The sequence below is a fragment of the Octopus sinensis genome, linkage group LG11 (genome assembly GCF_006345805.1).
Source record: "Octopus sinensis linkage group LG11, ASM634580v1, whole genome shotgun sequence".
NCBI classification, from domain to species: Eukaryota; Metazoa; Mollusca; class Cephalopoda; order Octopoda; family Octopodidae; genus Octopus; species Octopus sinensis.
The window spans coordinates 6,085,549-6,102,524 of record NC_043007.1 but is presented as its reverse complement, the minus strand read 5'-3'; the positions used below and the strand labels follow the sequence as shown (position 1 = coordinate 6,102,524).

The 16,976-nt window shown below is 40.9% G+C and overlaps 1 protein-coding gene across 1 annotated transcript in view; it reads right to left on the bottom strand.

Moving 5' to 3' along the window:
• Window positions 1-7,144: 7,144 nt before the first annotated feature.
• LOC115217159 (phosducin-like protein) overlaps window positions 7,145-16,976 on the bottom strand; it is a 26,222-nt gene continuing 16,390 nt past the window's right edge. Inside the window, exon 8 of the mRNA XM_029786780.2 lies at window positions 7,145-7,811. Coding sequence (XP_029642640.2) covers window positions 7,682-7,811 — 130 coding nt within the window. The 3' untranslated portion in view covers window positions 7,145-7,681. The remainder of the gene's footprint in view (window positions 7,812-16,976) is intronic.

The window sequence follows — 16,976 nt, the reverse complement described above, 5'->3', positions numbered from 1 at the left end:
TCAGTTGTGTTTCCAAAAATATCTGCAACATTTGATAATTTGAACTTCCATTGTCTCAGTGGATAGTCCATCAATTTTAAGCAGTAAGCTTTCCCGTTTCATACCAAACTAGCACTATGACCCGGTGTTGCCAGGTCATAGTGCTAGTGCATGCACATACAGCTGCATGCGTGTGCACATACACGCGAGTACCGTCCAAATCTCTGACCAATCACATACAGCTAGCTGGCATTCAATTGGCGTATCAAGTTTCGGGCATTTTGATTGGGTTTTGGATAGAAAATTCACAAAAAACTCACTTCTATTGATTTTTTAATGGCTTTGCAGGGTGACTGGGGAAATGTAAAGATGTGCACGACAACCCTTGGACGGTTTTGAATGACCATAGAAAGTGCGAGCCCTCTAACTGAAAAATTGTGGATTAGTATAAAGGACACACACACAGACATTTTGCCGTTTATATATATAGAGATAATACAAAATTCAGCATTGACATAAAATCTGAAATCATATCTGCATGTATTTAGTTTCTCTCAACATGAAATTTGTCCTTGTGTTGGCCTTTTTTCGCAACTTTGGATCAGGATTACACGGAGAGGTTTGTCAGTTTCTCAAATCTGCTTATGTAACAATAAAACCATTTAGATTTATCTACCGGGTGAGTGAAAACTGACTCCCTATTTTAAAATACTTATAATTCATTTATTAATTGTCATTTTTTTCTCAAATTTTTTGTTTGCTTTTTCAAGTATTAGAATTTATTCTTTAATTGTATTGCTCTTGTGACTGAATGCCCAGTTTCCCAGGAGATGGATGGGCCATTGATGTCCGTGTGAGTGGCCAGCCAGAAGTCTCAACTTAACACTCTGTGACTTCTTTCTCTGGGGTTCGTTAAAGGAACAAATCTTATGTACCAAACCAAAGACTTTCGAAGAACTTGAAGGGCGAATATGAGAAGTTGTCTTCTTCCATCCCACAGGAGTTTCTACTGAAATCGGTTGATACAATTCCTGGGCGACTCAAGAAGTGGGTGGCAACATCGGGAACCCGCATCTAATTTTAAATAAAACCTTATGCTAAAAGATTGTCTTTCACATCCATTTTTTTGTAATTAATGAATAATTTATAAATATTTTTATACTGGAAGTTACTTTCCAATCACTCTGTACACCTGAAGTTACTAAATTGGCCCTGGTGGAGGATCCTATTGCTACAGCAAAACTAAATACATTTGTATATGACACCATATATTTATTTTTAGATATATATAACATATACAATATACAATGTATATAAATACAATAAATATGTGACATTACACACACACACACAAATATATAAGTATATACATATATATATATATATATATATAATATATATATATATTTATATATTTATATATATGTATGTATACAATAAATATGTGGCATTACACAAACAAATTATATATATATATATATATATATATATACATATATATATATATATATATATATATATATACTGATAGATAGATACATACATACATACATATGTATACATGCAAATAAATGTATATGCACGATATATATATACACATACACATATATACAACCCAACAGAGGGACCAGCAATCCGAGTTAACAGTTCCTTAGTAGATAAGGCAATTAGAAGCATGAAAACAGGGAAAGCCCCAGGCCCATCAGGAATTACTGCAGAGATGCTCAAAATATCTGGTGGTGTCGGCTATAGCTTAGTCACCCATATAGTTAACCAGGTGATACACGAGGGGGTCATACCCAATGACTGGTGTAGCAGCATAATAGTCAACTTGCTACAAAGGTAAAGGCGACGCCCTAGAGACAAATAACTACAGGGGCATCAAGCTGCTGGATCAGGTAATGAAGGTTACGGAGAGGGTTATAGCCCAACTAATTAGAGAGAGAGTTAGCTTAGATGATATGCAGTTTGGGTTCGTGCCAGGGAAAAGTACTACTGATGCTATATTCCTGGTAAGACAGCTGCAGGAGAAATACCTAGCCAAAGATAAGCCCTTGTACCTGGCTTTTGTTGACTTGGAGAAAGCCTTTGACAGGGTCCCCCTATCCCTTATCTGGTGGTCAATGAGGAAACTAGGGATAGAAGAATGGTTGGTGAGAGCTGTGCAAGCCATGTACAGAGACGCTGCTAGTAAGGTGAGGGTTGGCAACGAGTACAGTGAAGAATTCCGGGTAGAGGTTGGGGTCCACCAAGGTTCAGTCCTCAGTCCCCTCCTATTTATCATAGTCCTCCAGGCAATAGCGGAGGAATTCAAGACAGGTTGCCCCTGGGAGCTCCTCTATGCTGATGACCTTGCTCTAATTGCTGAGTCACTATCAGAACTGGAAGAGAAGTTTCAGGTGTGGAAACAAGGATTAGAATCGAAGGGCCTTAGAATCAACCTAGCCAAAACCAAAGTCCTAATAAGTAGGAAGGTAGATCAATCACATACGCCTTCAGGTAGATGGCCCTGCTCGATCTGTAAAAAAGGTGTAGGTAGAAACTCTATAAGATGCACCAAGTGTAAGCTATGGACACATAAGAGGTGCAGCAATGTCAAAGGAAGGCTAACTAGGAAAATAGTTTTTGTCTGTGGCAAATGCTCAGGAGCAATAAACACTGGAAATGTGCAGAGACCAACTTCTGCCACGTTCCAGGGAGACAAACTAGAAGTAGTTGATAGCTTCCGCTACCTAGGAGACCAAGTCAGTAGCGGGGGTGGGTGTGCTGAAAGTGTAACTGCTAGAGTAAGAATAGCCTGGGCAAAGTTTAGAGAGCTCTTACCCCTGCTGGTGACAAAAGGCCTCTCGCTCAGAGTAAAAGGCAGACTGTATGATGCATGTGTACGTACAGCCATGCTACATGGTAGTGAAACATGGGCCGTGACTGCTGAGGATATGCGTAAGCTCGCAAGAAATGAAGCCAGTATGCTCCGATGGATGTGTAATGTCAGTGTTCATAATCGTCAGAGTGTAAGTTCCTTGAGAGAAAAGTTGAACCTAAGAAGCGTCAGTTGTGGTGTGCAAGAGAGACGGCTGCGCTGGTATGGTCATGTGACGAGAAAGGCTGAAGATAGTTGTGTGCAAAAGTGCTACACCCTAGCAGTTGAGGGAACCTGTGGAAGAGGTAGACCCAGGAAAACCTGGGACGAGGTGGTGAAGCACGACCTACGAACTTTAGGTCTCACTAAGGAAATGTCTAGAGACCGAGACCTATGGAAGTATGCTGTGCGTGAGAAGACCCAGCAAGACTAGTCAGGCCATAACCCGTGGTCCCTACCTGGGACATAGTCAGTCCTCCTGTGCATACCTTCCTTCTTGTGACACTTATGAAGACCTGTTGAGGCAAGTGAAAATCAAATCAAAACAAATCAAAATAGATGAACATCAGTGGAATTGTATTCTTTGTGGTACCAGTGCCGTGGCACACAAGAAAAACCACCCAAACGTGACCGTAGCCAGTACCGCATCGACTGGCCTCCGTGCTGTGGGCACAACAAACGCCATCCGATCGTGGCCGTTCGCCAGCCTCATCTGGCACCTGTGTCGGTGGCACATAAAGACACCATCCGAAGACCCGGCGACGTAGTCAGTCCACCTGTGCATACCTTCCCTCTTATGACACTTGTGAAGACCTGTTGAGGCAAGTGTGTGACACTTGTGAAGACCTGTTGAGGCAGAGGCAAGTGTGTGACACTTGTGGAGACCTGTTGAGGCAAGTGTGTGACACTTGTGAAGACCTGTTGAGGCAAGTGAAAATCAAACCAAATCAAAATAGATGAACATCAATGGAAATTGTATCTTTGTGGTTCCAGTACCGGTGGCACACAAGAAAACCATCTGAACGTGGCCGTAGCCAGTACCGCATCGACTGGCCTCCGTGCTGTGGGCACAACAAACACCATCTGATCGTGGCCGTTCGCCAGCCTCATCTGGCACCTGTGTCGGTGGCACATAAAAACACCATCCGAAGACCCGGCGACGTAGTCAGTCCACCTGTGCATACCTTCCTACTTATGACACTTGTGAAGACCTGTTGAGGCAAGTGTGTGACACCTACTTATGACACTTGTGAAGCCCTGTTGAGGCAAGTGTGTGACACTTGTGTAGACCTGTTGAGGCAAGTGAAAATCAAATCAAATCAAATCAAACCAAATCAAAATAGATGAACATCAATGGAATTTGTATCTTTGTGGTACCAGTACCGTTGGCACACAAGAAAACCATCCAAACGTGGCCGTAGCCAGTACCGCATCGACTGGCCTCTGTGACGTGGGCACATAACAAACACCATCCGATCGTGGCCGTTCGCCAGCCTCATCTGGCACCTGTGTCGGTGGCACATAAAAACACCAACCGAAGACCCGGCAAGACTAGTCAGGCCATAACCCGTGGTCCCTACCTGGGACATAGTCAGTCCTCCTGTGCATACCTTCCTTCTTGTGACACTTATGAAGACCTGTTGAGGCAAGTGAAAATCAAATCAAAACAAATCAAAATAGATGAACATCAGTGGAATTGTATTCTTTGTGGTACCAGTGCCGGTGGCACACAAGAAAACCACCCAACGTGACCGTAGCCAGTACCGCATCGACTGGCCTCCGTGCTGTGGGCACAACAAACTCCATCCGATCGTGGCCGTTCGCCAGCCTCATCTGGCACTGTGTCGGTGGCACATAAAGACACCATCCGAAGACCCGGCGACGTAGTCAGTCCACCTGTGCATACCTTCCTCTTATGACACTTGTGAAGACCTGTTGAGGCAAGTGTGTGACACTTGTGAAGACCTGTTGAGGCAGAGGCAAGTGTGTGACACTTGTGAGACCTGTTGAGGCAAGTGTGTGACACTTGTGAGACCTGTTGAGGCAAGTGAAAATCAAACCAAATCAAAATAGATGAACATCAATGGAAATTGTATCTTTGTGGTTCCAGTACCGGTGGCACACAAGAAAACCATCTGAACGTGGCCGTAGCCAGTACCGCATCGACTGGCCTCCGTGCTGTGGGCACAACAAACACCATCTGATCGTGGCCGTTCGCCAGCCTCATCTGGCACCTGTGTCGGTGGCACATAAAAACACCATCCGAAGACCCGGCGACGTAGTCAGTCCACCTGTGCATACCTTCCTACTTATGACACTTGTGAAGACCTGTTGAGGCAAGTGTGTGACACCTACTTATGACACTTGTGAAGCCCTGTTGAGGCAAGTGTGTGACACTTGTGTAGACCTGTTGAGGCAAGTGAAAATCAAATCAAATCAAATCAAACCAAATCAAAATAGATGAACATCAATGGAATTTGTATCTTTGTGGTACCAGTACCGTTGGCACACAAGAAAACCATCTGAACGTGGCCGTAGCCAGTACCGCATCGACTGGCCTCTGTGACGTGGGCACATAACAAACACCATCCGATCGTGGCCGTTCGCCAGCCTCATCTGGCACCTGTGTCGGTGGCACATAAAAACACCAACCGAAGACCCGGCAAGACTAGTCAGGCCATAACCCGTGGCCCCTACTTGGGACGTAGTCAGTCCACCTGTGCATACCTTCCTTCCTTCCTGTGACACTTGTGAAGACCTGTGAAGACCTGTTGAGGCAAGTGAAAATCAAATCAAATCAAATCAAAATAGATGAACATCAATGGAATTTGTATCTTTGTGGTACCAGTGCTGGTGGCACACAAGAAAACCATCCGAACGTGGCCGTAGCCAGTACCGCATCGACTGGCCTCCGTGCTGTGGGCACGTAACAAACACCATCCGATCGTGGCCGTTCGCCAGCCTCATCTGGCACCTGTGTCGGTGGCACATAAAAACACCATCCGAAGACCCGGCAAGACTAGTCAGGCCATAACCCGTGGCCCCTACCTGGGACATAGTCAGTCCACCTGTGCATACCTTCTACCTTCCTTCTTGTGACACTTGTGAAGACCTGTTGAGGCAAGTGAAAATCAAATCAAAACAAATCAAAATAGATGAACATCAATGGAATTTGTATCTTTGTGGTACCAGTGCCGGTGGCACACAAAAAACCATCCGAGCGTGGCCGTTCGCCAGCCTCATCTGGCACTGTGTCGGTGGCACATAAAAAAACCATCCGAACGTGGCCGTAGCCAGTACCGCATCGACTGGCCTCTGTGACGTGGGCACATAACAAACACCATCCGTTCGTGGCCGTCCGCCAGCCTCATCTGGCACTGTGTCGGTGGCACATAAAAACACCATCCGAGCGTGGCCGTTCGCCAGCCTCGTCTGGCACCTGTGTCGGTGGCACATAAAATCACCCACTACACTCTCGGAGTGGTTGGCGTTAGGAAGGGCATCCAGCTGTAGAAACACTGCCAGATCTGACTGGCCTGGTGCAGCCTTCGGGCTCCCCAGACCCCAGTTGAACCGTCCAACCCATGCTAGCATGGAAAACGGACGCTAAATGATGATGATGATGATGATGATATATACATATATTTATATTTATATATGTATTTATATATATATATATATATATATATATATATATATATATATATATAGACACACATATATATATATAGACACATATATGTATGCCTATGTGTATGCATATATATATACATATATGTATTTGTGTGTGTGTGTGTGTTGCTTTTATTTTTTTATATATTTCTCCTCCTTTTGCCTCTTCAATATTCAACACAATATGTTCCCGTGTATTTGGCAAACCGTTAAATGCGTTAACTCATCTCAGCTTCTTAAAATCAACAGACAATGAGCACAATGTAAATTAATGCAAATGTTAGGAGCGACAAAATAATGCCACGGATTTGTGTCTCCAAGAACTTACCATTTGCTTTCGCTCCACAGAACTCACCAGGAAAACATTGCAAAGACAATCACCTGCGAGTAAATACCGTTCTACAACTTGGCACAAATAAATATCTCCTTTAATAATGGTTCAATACTTAGAACGTGGTAAAAGCTGAGTGTGTAATGACCAAGTTTTGCTTGTATAACTGATAAACTGACCTTTCAGAAATCATTCACATTAACGGACATTTTCATTTCTAGAAGGACCTCATTCTTCAACACAGTTTCTCTGTCGTTTCTTCAAATGCTAAATAATGAAGTCTTTAAATAATAAGGCCTGCAGTGTTTTATTATTATTTTTATTTTTATTATTATTATTATTGTTTGTTAAGTTAGTTTTCTAAAAGACGAGGCTCTTTGCCTATTTATCAACAATTACTTCAAAAACAACATTTTCAGATATTAAAAGAGAAAAACAAAAGAAAAAGAAATGAATGAAAATACGTACATTGAATGTATGAACAACATCAACAACAACAACATACAATGCCTACAAAATGTCACTTGCCATAACTTTGGTTTCATTTTCTTTTGGTGTTTTGCGTTTTTATTTTCTTCCTTACTCTGTTTTACTTTTATTTTTATATATATTCTTTTCTTCGCATTATAAGTTCTTTGTTGAAGCTTTCTAATTTGAAAGTTTATGTTTCAACACGGAAAAGGTCAGTTTTCTTCATGGAAACGAACAGGGGAACAAGTGATGTAATGTTGTGACAGAGAGGTAGAAAGAGAAGCAGATAGAGAGAAGCAGATAGAGAGAGAGAGAGAGAGAGAGAGACTGAGAGAGAGAGAGAGACAGACAGACAGATAGACCTTCTCTCAGTAGTCCACATCAAAATCGCTGTTTTCATTGTCACTGTCGTCAAACACAGGAGATTCACTTTCTCTGACCGTTTTGCTGGCTTTGATCACAGCATCAACAGAATTGCTGTTGGGCAAGAATCCATGTCTGCAGTAACAGAAAAAAAAAGAAAATAAGGATTATAATAAATATTGAAATATGTTGAATAATAAACAATCAAAATTATATCACACTTGTTTTTTTTTTCTTTTCCGTCTATGAAATTAATTTTCTTAATAAAATACAAATTTTTTACCAATCTGTAAATAAGGTATGATCAAATGGTGTCCAGAACAAAGTTACATAGCTACAGAGATTCTTAAGGCAGACATCATCAAGAATTTGGCCAGCACCAACAGCACTGATTTCACAAAACTTCTTAAATGAAAGCAACCACTCAGTTTCTGACGTGGGAAGCAGATTTTCAGTAGATCTGGCTCCTGTATGGGAATCTGTACCAAATGGTCACAGAATAGAAGCAAGGGACAATCTAAAAGAAAACAGAGATGGTCTGCATCAACAAGAATCCTTTTAGGAGTTTATAGCCAGAGTTCCAGACTTTTGGTTTCCTCACTCTCGGATTCTTCACTCTTCGTGTCAATTCTACGAAGAACGGAAAAGTCGTCTTTGATGTTTCAAGCCTAAGCTCTTTGACAAAAAGGGAAAAGAAGGAAAACAATGGAGAGAGAAAGAGAGAAGTGGGGATTAACGGTTTAACATGATGAAATGTATATATATATACAGTGGCTTGCAAAAGTCTACACCTCCTTTGAAAATTTATATATTTTGCATAATTTAACAGGGAGCAACACATGTTTTCAGTTCCAATGATTGTTAAATAATAAGCAGATCCATCACACTTTCCTTTGATATAAAAATTACATTTTTTTAATTTCACAATGATTCTTAATATCATATAACTTAGAAAAATGTCTTTGCAAAAGTCTACAGCCCCCAAGATATTATACTGTGTTATTAGGTAGTTTGTCATTGATGTATACAATCCAAAACAATCAAAAGTGACATGTGCTTTCTACCATAACAAACAAACTTGGCCAGTCTATTATTTTGCTGTATAAGGTGATTTAACTGCCTACAAAATCATTCACCACATGGTTTTTTTTGGTATGTTGGTCTTTGGACTCTGACTGTAAACACAAGATGTCCAACTCGGGGAAGAAAATGGGCAAGCCTCTGTCTCAGGAACTTAAAAACCTTATTATTCAAAAGTACAATGAAAATAATGGCTATAAAAAGATTGCAAAAACTTTAGAATTGCCCCTAAGCACTGTTAAAACTATAGTTAAGAAGTGGTTAGTGTACAAAACCACTGCTACCCTACCAAGATCTAGGAGACCAAGCAAACTTACCAGAAGAGCAAAGTCAAAACTGGTCAAGAAGGCAACGGGACAGATGTCCATGCATCTACAATTTCCAGAGTATTGCACCGGTCTGGCCTGCAAGGGAGGGTAGCTAAAAAAAAGCCCCTTCTGAAGCCTATACACAAGCAAGCTAGGCTAAACTTTGCCAAAAGTCACATTAATGACTCCATGACCATGTGCTGAAAGATTTTGTTGTTAGATGAGACCAAAGTCAAGCTATTTGGAAAAAATATGAAACGCTACATTTGGTGGAAAAAAAAGGCACTGCTCACCAACCTCGTTACACCGTCCCCACTGTAAAGCATGGCGGTGGCTTGATCATGCTTTGGGGCTGTTTTTCAGCTGCAGGGCCTGGAGAGTTGGTAACCATCCAAGGTATCATGGACAGTGTCAAGTACCAAGAAAAATTGGAGGCAAACCTGCTGAAGTCTGCTAGAGCTCTGCCAATCCCACTCTCTGAATGTGGACAGCATAAACTCAAAAAGAAGAACTAGTTGACATCATTGAATATTGTCAGTTTTGCAGGATTTCTCTCAGAGTTTCCTCTCTCCTAGAAAAACGATGTGACAACAACTAAATGGTGAAGAAAGCTTCAAGACCAGGAAAAGTAGAAAAGACTGGTGAAAAATATAATGTGGTGCCTCAGTGGCAGAGGTTCTATGGAAATGACTTGAATTTGATTGTTGTAGTGGAGTCTGAGTGATGAGTGATGATTGACAGGTTGTGTGAGGGAAAGGGCATCGGGTCTTAAAAGAATACCTTAGAAAAACCATCCAACTCTTGCTGGCAGGAAAAGCAGACATATAATAATTGAGATATAATTGAGATGATGAAACATAACGAAGATAATAACGATGATAAGTTTGGTGAAGGAGATAAAATGAAAATGGTGATGACAAGGACAAGGATGAGGATGATGATGACAGTAATGGTGAGGGTGGTGGTGGTGAGGAGGAGGATTGTATTCACCACGGGATTTAAATTATGATGGTGATGAGTAGTAGTAATAGTAGTAGTAGTAGTAGTAGTAGTAGTAGTAGTAGTAGTAGTAGTAGTAGTAGTTGTTGTTGTTGTTGTTGTTGTTTTAAAAAATAGCAAATTGGAAAGGACCAGGCCCAGATGGAGTACAAGGCTGGCCGAAGAACTTTACACAATTGCATAAAAGGATCACTGTGCAATTGGATGACTGCTTGCAGCAAGGTCACATCCGTGCCTGGATGACTAGCGGACAAACATTGCCTTGAGGATCCCTTGACCTTTAACCTGGTTAGCACTTGAGTGTCTTGGCAGGAGAAATATACAACCATCTGGAAAGCAACAATCTATTTCCAGAAGAGCAGAAAGGATGCAAGAAAAAAAAGTAGGGCAACAAAAGATCCCTTATTAGCTGATAAGATGATAATTAGAAATTGTAGATGCAAATTGACAGGACTGAAGGTAGCATGGCCAGATTAGAAAGAAAGTATTTGACATGGTACCACACAGTCGGATAAGTAAAGCAATGAGCATGTCTGGAATAGCAAAAAACCTGGAGAAAATGCTTAAATATGAAACAGTGGAATACTGAATTGGTCAGAAGAAAAACAAAAACTTGGAAAAGAGAACATCAGACATGGAATATTCCAAGGTGATAGCTTAATCTCCATTACTATTTGTAATGGACATGACACAACCCACTATGATACTATGAAGAGTTAAAATTGCTTATGATTTGGGAAAAGGAAATGGTCAGAAAAATTATTTCCTTTCCATGGATAATATAAAGTGTTTATGCGAGAAATGAGAAACAACTTGTACATACTATCCACATTTTCTCAAATGACATAGGTATGGAATTTAGGAGAGAAAAGTGCACCATATTGAAAAATAAAAGAGGGAAAATTCGAGAGAAACGAAGGAATTGAAATGTCAAATGGGCAAACAATGACAGTGGTTGAGAAAGGAGAGTTGTATAAGTACTAGGGAACATGGGAAGCAGATGAGATTTTTACAAAATGAAGAAATGAAACAAGTAATCAGTAGGGAGTACACAAGGAGAGTAAGAAAATTCTTGTAGTCAAAGCTGAATTCTGAAAATCTTATTGAAGTAATAAATTCAAGAGCAGTGCCCTTAATCAGATATGGTATTGGAATTAGGGACTGGACCAGAAATGAAACTTGGTAGAAAAACTAGAAAGTTATTGACAATGTCTGAAAGCTAATATCAACCAGCTGTACTTGAGGGGAGACCAGGGTGGAAGAGGCTTATTAGCAGTAGAAGAATGTGTATAGATGGAAAGAAAAAGCCTAGTAGAATATTTACAGAGCAGCACACAAAAGCTATTAAAGGTAGTTAAGAAAGAACAGGTTATGAAGTGCGTAATAAGAGAAAAGGACAAGAGTGAAACACAAAGCGAGCATGCCAAACAGATTGAAGAGAAACCTCTGCATGGCCAATTTTGGAAAGCCTCTGAAGACATATGTGGAAGAAAATCCTGGGCTTGGTTTAAAAAGGGGCAATTTAAAAAAGAAACAGAGAGCTTAATTGTAGCAGCCCAAGATCAAGCAATAAAAACAAACAACTTGAGAAAATATGTGTATGGGGAGAATGTGTCAGAAAAATGTAACTTAGAATGAGAGAATGGCACACATTGTGACAGAATGCCCCAAGTTGGCACAGGAAGAGTATAAGAAACAAAAGCACAACCAGGTTGTAAAAGTTTTGCACTAGAAGCTGTGCCAGAAAGCTGTAAACACATGGTAGAATCAATGAGTTGAAAGAATACTAGAGTCGGAGAAAAAAATATTTTGTGGGACTTTCCTATTCAAATGGACAAGAAATTAGGAAATAAAAGACCAGACATAACAATTATAGATAAGGAAATGCAAAGTTGCTTACCAATCGGCACATCATGCCTGTTTGATTTCAGGATTATAAAGAAAGAAGAGAGACAAAAATATACAATCCCCTAAAATTTGAAATTGGAAGAATTTGGAGCATGAGAACAGTAAAGGTTGTGCCTATCATAATTGGTGAGTTGGGGGACAGTAAGCAAAGATATAGACAAATGGCTGAAGGAGATTGAAAGAGATTGGCTGGTAGAGCTCCTACAGAAGGTTTGTTTCTTTGGGACAACAAGGATTATCAGGAGGATTCTAAGCACTTGAAAGGGAGCTGAAAAATTTGAGGACACCTGAGGTTAGAGATAGTAACTCGCTACCCACATAAATCCTACCAGGAATAAGACTGAATCAAAATAATAATGATAATAATAATAATAATAATAGATGCAGTACCAATGCCCTGATGCAGTACCATAAATGCCCTGATACAGTACCAGGCAGTGGCTCTCATGGCTTCTGATCTTAACTGATTGGAAGTGTTATCAAGTACATTGTTTTGTCTTGGTATAAAAGATGGCCTACAGCAAATATTCTGCTCAATACCACAGATTTGCTTGTCAGTTGTTTGACCTTAAGCAGTTGAGCATGTCCCTTAGTGGCTGACGATATGTGCATCTCTGATCACAAGCAGAAGTAGTGGGGGAGTATCATAGCCATGTGTTGAAAGGGATTGTTGGAGGTTTGGATGATTCACCTCTGGAAACAAGAGTGTTTCACCTCTGGAAACAAGGGTGTTTCGTTCAACATCCTTCGACAATCCTTATCTAGGGACCTTTTGAGCAGGATGGGCTACTCAACCTGAAGGAAATTCTAACTGGTCACACGCTGTTTATCTTCATGTGAGTTCACCATATTGCACACATACAGTTGTGATGCATGTGCTGGTGTACTCTCATCAAAGAGGCATATTGGGTTTAATATATTTGTACCCCAGTACAAATCAAAAAATTTTTAATAATAACACTAATAATGGTTACAAATTTTGGCAGAGGACCAGCAGTTTTTTAGGGGAAAGGGAAGACGATTATATTGACCACAGTATATGACTGCTACTCATTTAATCAACACAAATAGCATGAAAGCAAAATTTAAACTCAGAAAGTAAAAACAGACAAAATGCTGCCTTAATAATAACAATTGAAAATAGTGATATTAATGATTTCTTTAATTGATTAATAACAATAAACCTTTCTAACATTGGCACAAGGCCAGCAATTCTAAGTGGAGGGGTGGGTGAATACAATCAACCCTTGCTATATTATTTTTTGACCCCAAAAAGATGAAAAGCAAAGTTGATTTCAGTAGGATTTGAACTCAGCACACAGAGAATGAGAAGACATACTGCTAAGCATTTTGTCCAACGCGGTAACGATTCTGCCAGGCTAGCAATGCTGTCTTTAATAATTGCTTCTATAAACCCAAAATAATGATTTTCTTCCAAGAAAACAAGAAACTTGCTGAAGACAAAGAAAGGGAAGTAACTCATCCATCATCAATAAACAGAAATGGCCGCAAGAAGGGAAAATGTGGAAATGTGATTCACATTTCGATTAAACATAATTAACATTTTGATTGGATGTAATTAACAAGCTCTCTGGCCCCACTGGCAAATTAGTGGAATTAAGAGTCAAAGATCTTGAACCACACCACCTTCTCCATATCACCATCATCATCATCACCATAAACACTACTGCAAAAGACATTATTATAATTATTACCACCACAATTAGTCACATCATCATCATCATCATCACCAACATCATCATCATCATCATCGATACAACCATCACCACTATGACTGCAGCTACCTTCATTATCACCATCAATAACAAAGCCATTAATATTTCTATCGCACCAGCATCAACCACCTCTACCGTTTTACTAATATCAATGTTCCCTATTACTACTAATACCACCACCACCGTCAATACCATTAACTCCACCACCACTGCAATCATCCTCAATACTACAACCATTACTACCACTACTGCCATCATCACCACCTCTGCTACCTCCGTTACCATTATGATCACAACTGCCACAGCAGCATCATCATCATCATCATCATCATCGTCATCCTCCTCCACTTCATCATCATCATCACCATCATCATCATCATCGTCATCATCATCGTCATCCTCCTCCACTTCATCATCATCATCATCATCGTCATCTTCCTCCACTTCATCGTCGTCGTCGTCATCCCACCATAATCATTATCATCAACAAGGAATTCATATGTGGTCACTTACCCCGCTAGAAACACCAGCCAAATCTTTATCCTGTCACATCCCGGCAGCTTTCAAAAGAACAGGAAAAACTACACCAATGTAGTCCTAAATATATTTATGCCAAGAAAGGTAAGATTAAGCGGCCATGGATGGAATGTCTTTGATCATGGGTCTACTCAACCTATGGTTAAAAGGCAACAACAACAGCAACATCACCAATACTACTACTACAACTACTACTGCACAATTATCTGCACCACAACCCCCACCACCATTAGCTTTCATCTGAAAGGCAGATTTTAATGATTGGCCATTAACTGATCTTAACGAGATATTAAGTAATTGTTCCACCAATCAGAACAATCAGTGTCTGTCCTTCTGTTGAGATAAACTGGTAGCGTCTGTTTATGCCAGAGGAATGCGTTACATTATTATTGTTCCTGTGGACCTTGCAGACACTGTTATTAGTGTGACCATCAACACCGTTGTCAACACCCCAACCACCACCCCACCGCACAACCGTCATCGTCATCATCGTCATCATCATTAAGACCGCTATATCACCAGTGGAACCAATGTCATCTTTAAAATTACCATCATTATTGAAAGAATCCAAACGTGATTAAAACTATTGTCAGCATCAAAACACCATCATCATTAAAACCACAATTATTATCATTAAATTGAGCATCATCATCATCATCAAAACCACAGTCAGCAGTAAAGCCATCATCATCAACATCATCACTAAAATCTCCATCTTCATTAAGGCACCGTCATTACCAAAAGCACCATTACACATTAAAGCCATTGTCATGGTTGGAACAAACCATCGTTCTTGAAAGCAGCAGCATCGTCGTCTTCGTCAGTGCCACCATAATTATTGAAACCAGTCACCATCATGAAAACCACCACCAAAAGAAAAGCCACGAGGTGAGGGGGGGGGGGGAGAATGAAGAGGTGGAGAGAAATGCGTAGAAGCATTATGTGCACGGTTATGTTCTGAGTTCAAATTCCACTGAGGTGGATGTCGCCTTTTATTCTTGCAGGATTGATAAAACAAGGACCAGTGAAGGGAATTGCCCCTCCCCTCAAAATCTGCTGATTCTGTACCAAAATTTGAAATTCTCATAAGAACTACTTTCTTCAAATCAATGCTAACCACTATTAGCATCACTACAACATCCACAACCATAGCAACAGCAACAACAGTGGAGGCGCAATGGCCCAATGGTTAGGGCATCGGACTCGCGGTCGGAGGATCGCGGTTTCGATTCCCAGACTGGGCGTTGTGTGTGTTTATTGAGCGAAAACACCTAAAGCTTCACGAGGCTCCGGCAGGGGGGGTGGCAGCCCCTGTTGTACTCTTTCGCCCCAACTTTCTCTCACTCTTTCTTCCTGTTTCTTGTCCCCGACTTCCTATGCAACCACTGAGCCTGGATGCGCATTCATCCATCCATCGATGCTCTCGGTGTCGGGAGTTGACCTGCTTTCTCTTCTGCGCATCTTACAAATAGCAAAGGACCACGTTTCGGACTTCTCTCACTCTGGGACAAAGACCGCTTCACTCAACAAACAAACAAACAAACAGCAACACCAATACCAAATGGCAATGAAAGATCCTCTAATATAGCTGCTCAACTTGCTTGAAATAACAGCCAAATCTCCCTCAAATCATACCTTACTGTCTTAAAAAAGGAGAGAGAGAGATTGAATAATGTAACCTTAGATATACTAAATATTGTACAAAAAGAAAAAAACAGATGGGAGAGTCATGGCAGGAATGCCTTTGACCATAAGTCTGTCACAACAACAACATTGTCGTCATCTTCACAGTTCATTCTGTTCATCTGACTAATAAGTGTAATAAATATGGTGGACACAGACCGATTCAACTTTTATTTACTCAAATCTCTAACAAATTAAATCAACCAAAATAATTATTGATATAAAATCATTGAGTAATTATAGATTTATTGTCGAAGATTTTTGTTTTAAATTAAACACATTATGAATGTAAGATGTATATAAAGCAAGAGGCAGAGGCATGGCAATGTGGCAAGAAGTTCTGGGTTCAATCCCACTGCAAAGCACTTTGGGCAAGTAGCTTTTTCTATAGCCACAGGCCAACTAAAGCCTTGTGTTTGGATCTGACTGAGAGAAACTAAACAAAGCCCATCGTGTGTCTGTGTTCCTGTCTCCTTGGCTTCACATCACATGACAGTCGTAATCAAGTGCCATCGGTGATGCAAACAATGTCCTCCGTTTGCAATCTTCTTTGAAAACGTGTTTGGTTATGGAGAAATCTGTTGGGGCAAGGGAAATCGAAATTCAGCCAAATTTGATGAGTGGCACCTGTGCCAGTGGAGCGATAACAGCTCCATCCGAGCGGGATCACTGCCAGAGCAGCTGTCTGGCTTCCGTGCCGGTGGTATGTAAAAAGCACCATTCGAGCGTGATCGTTACTAGAGTCGCCTTACTGGCACTTGTGTCGGTGGCACGTGAACAAAACATTCGAGTGAGGTCGTTGCCAGTGTCGCTGGACTGGCTCCTGTGCAGGTGGCACATAAAAAGCACCATTCGAACGTGATTGTTACCTTACATGTTTCTTTCAAGTGGGCTACATGGAGGGGAAGTGGCTGAGTTTCCTTTCGAGCATTGAGCATCATGGGGGCAAAGTGGCTGGGCTCCTTTCGAGTGTTGGGCCTCATGGAGGCAATGACCAAGACCTTTGGCATTATGTCATACTCGAGAACAACCAAGCCAAACAAAATCAC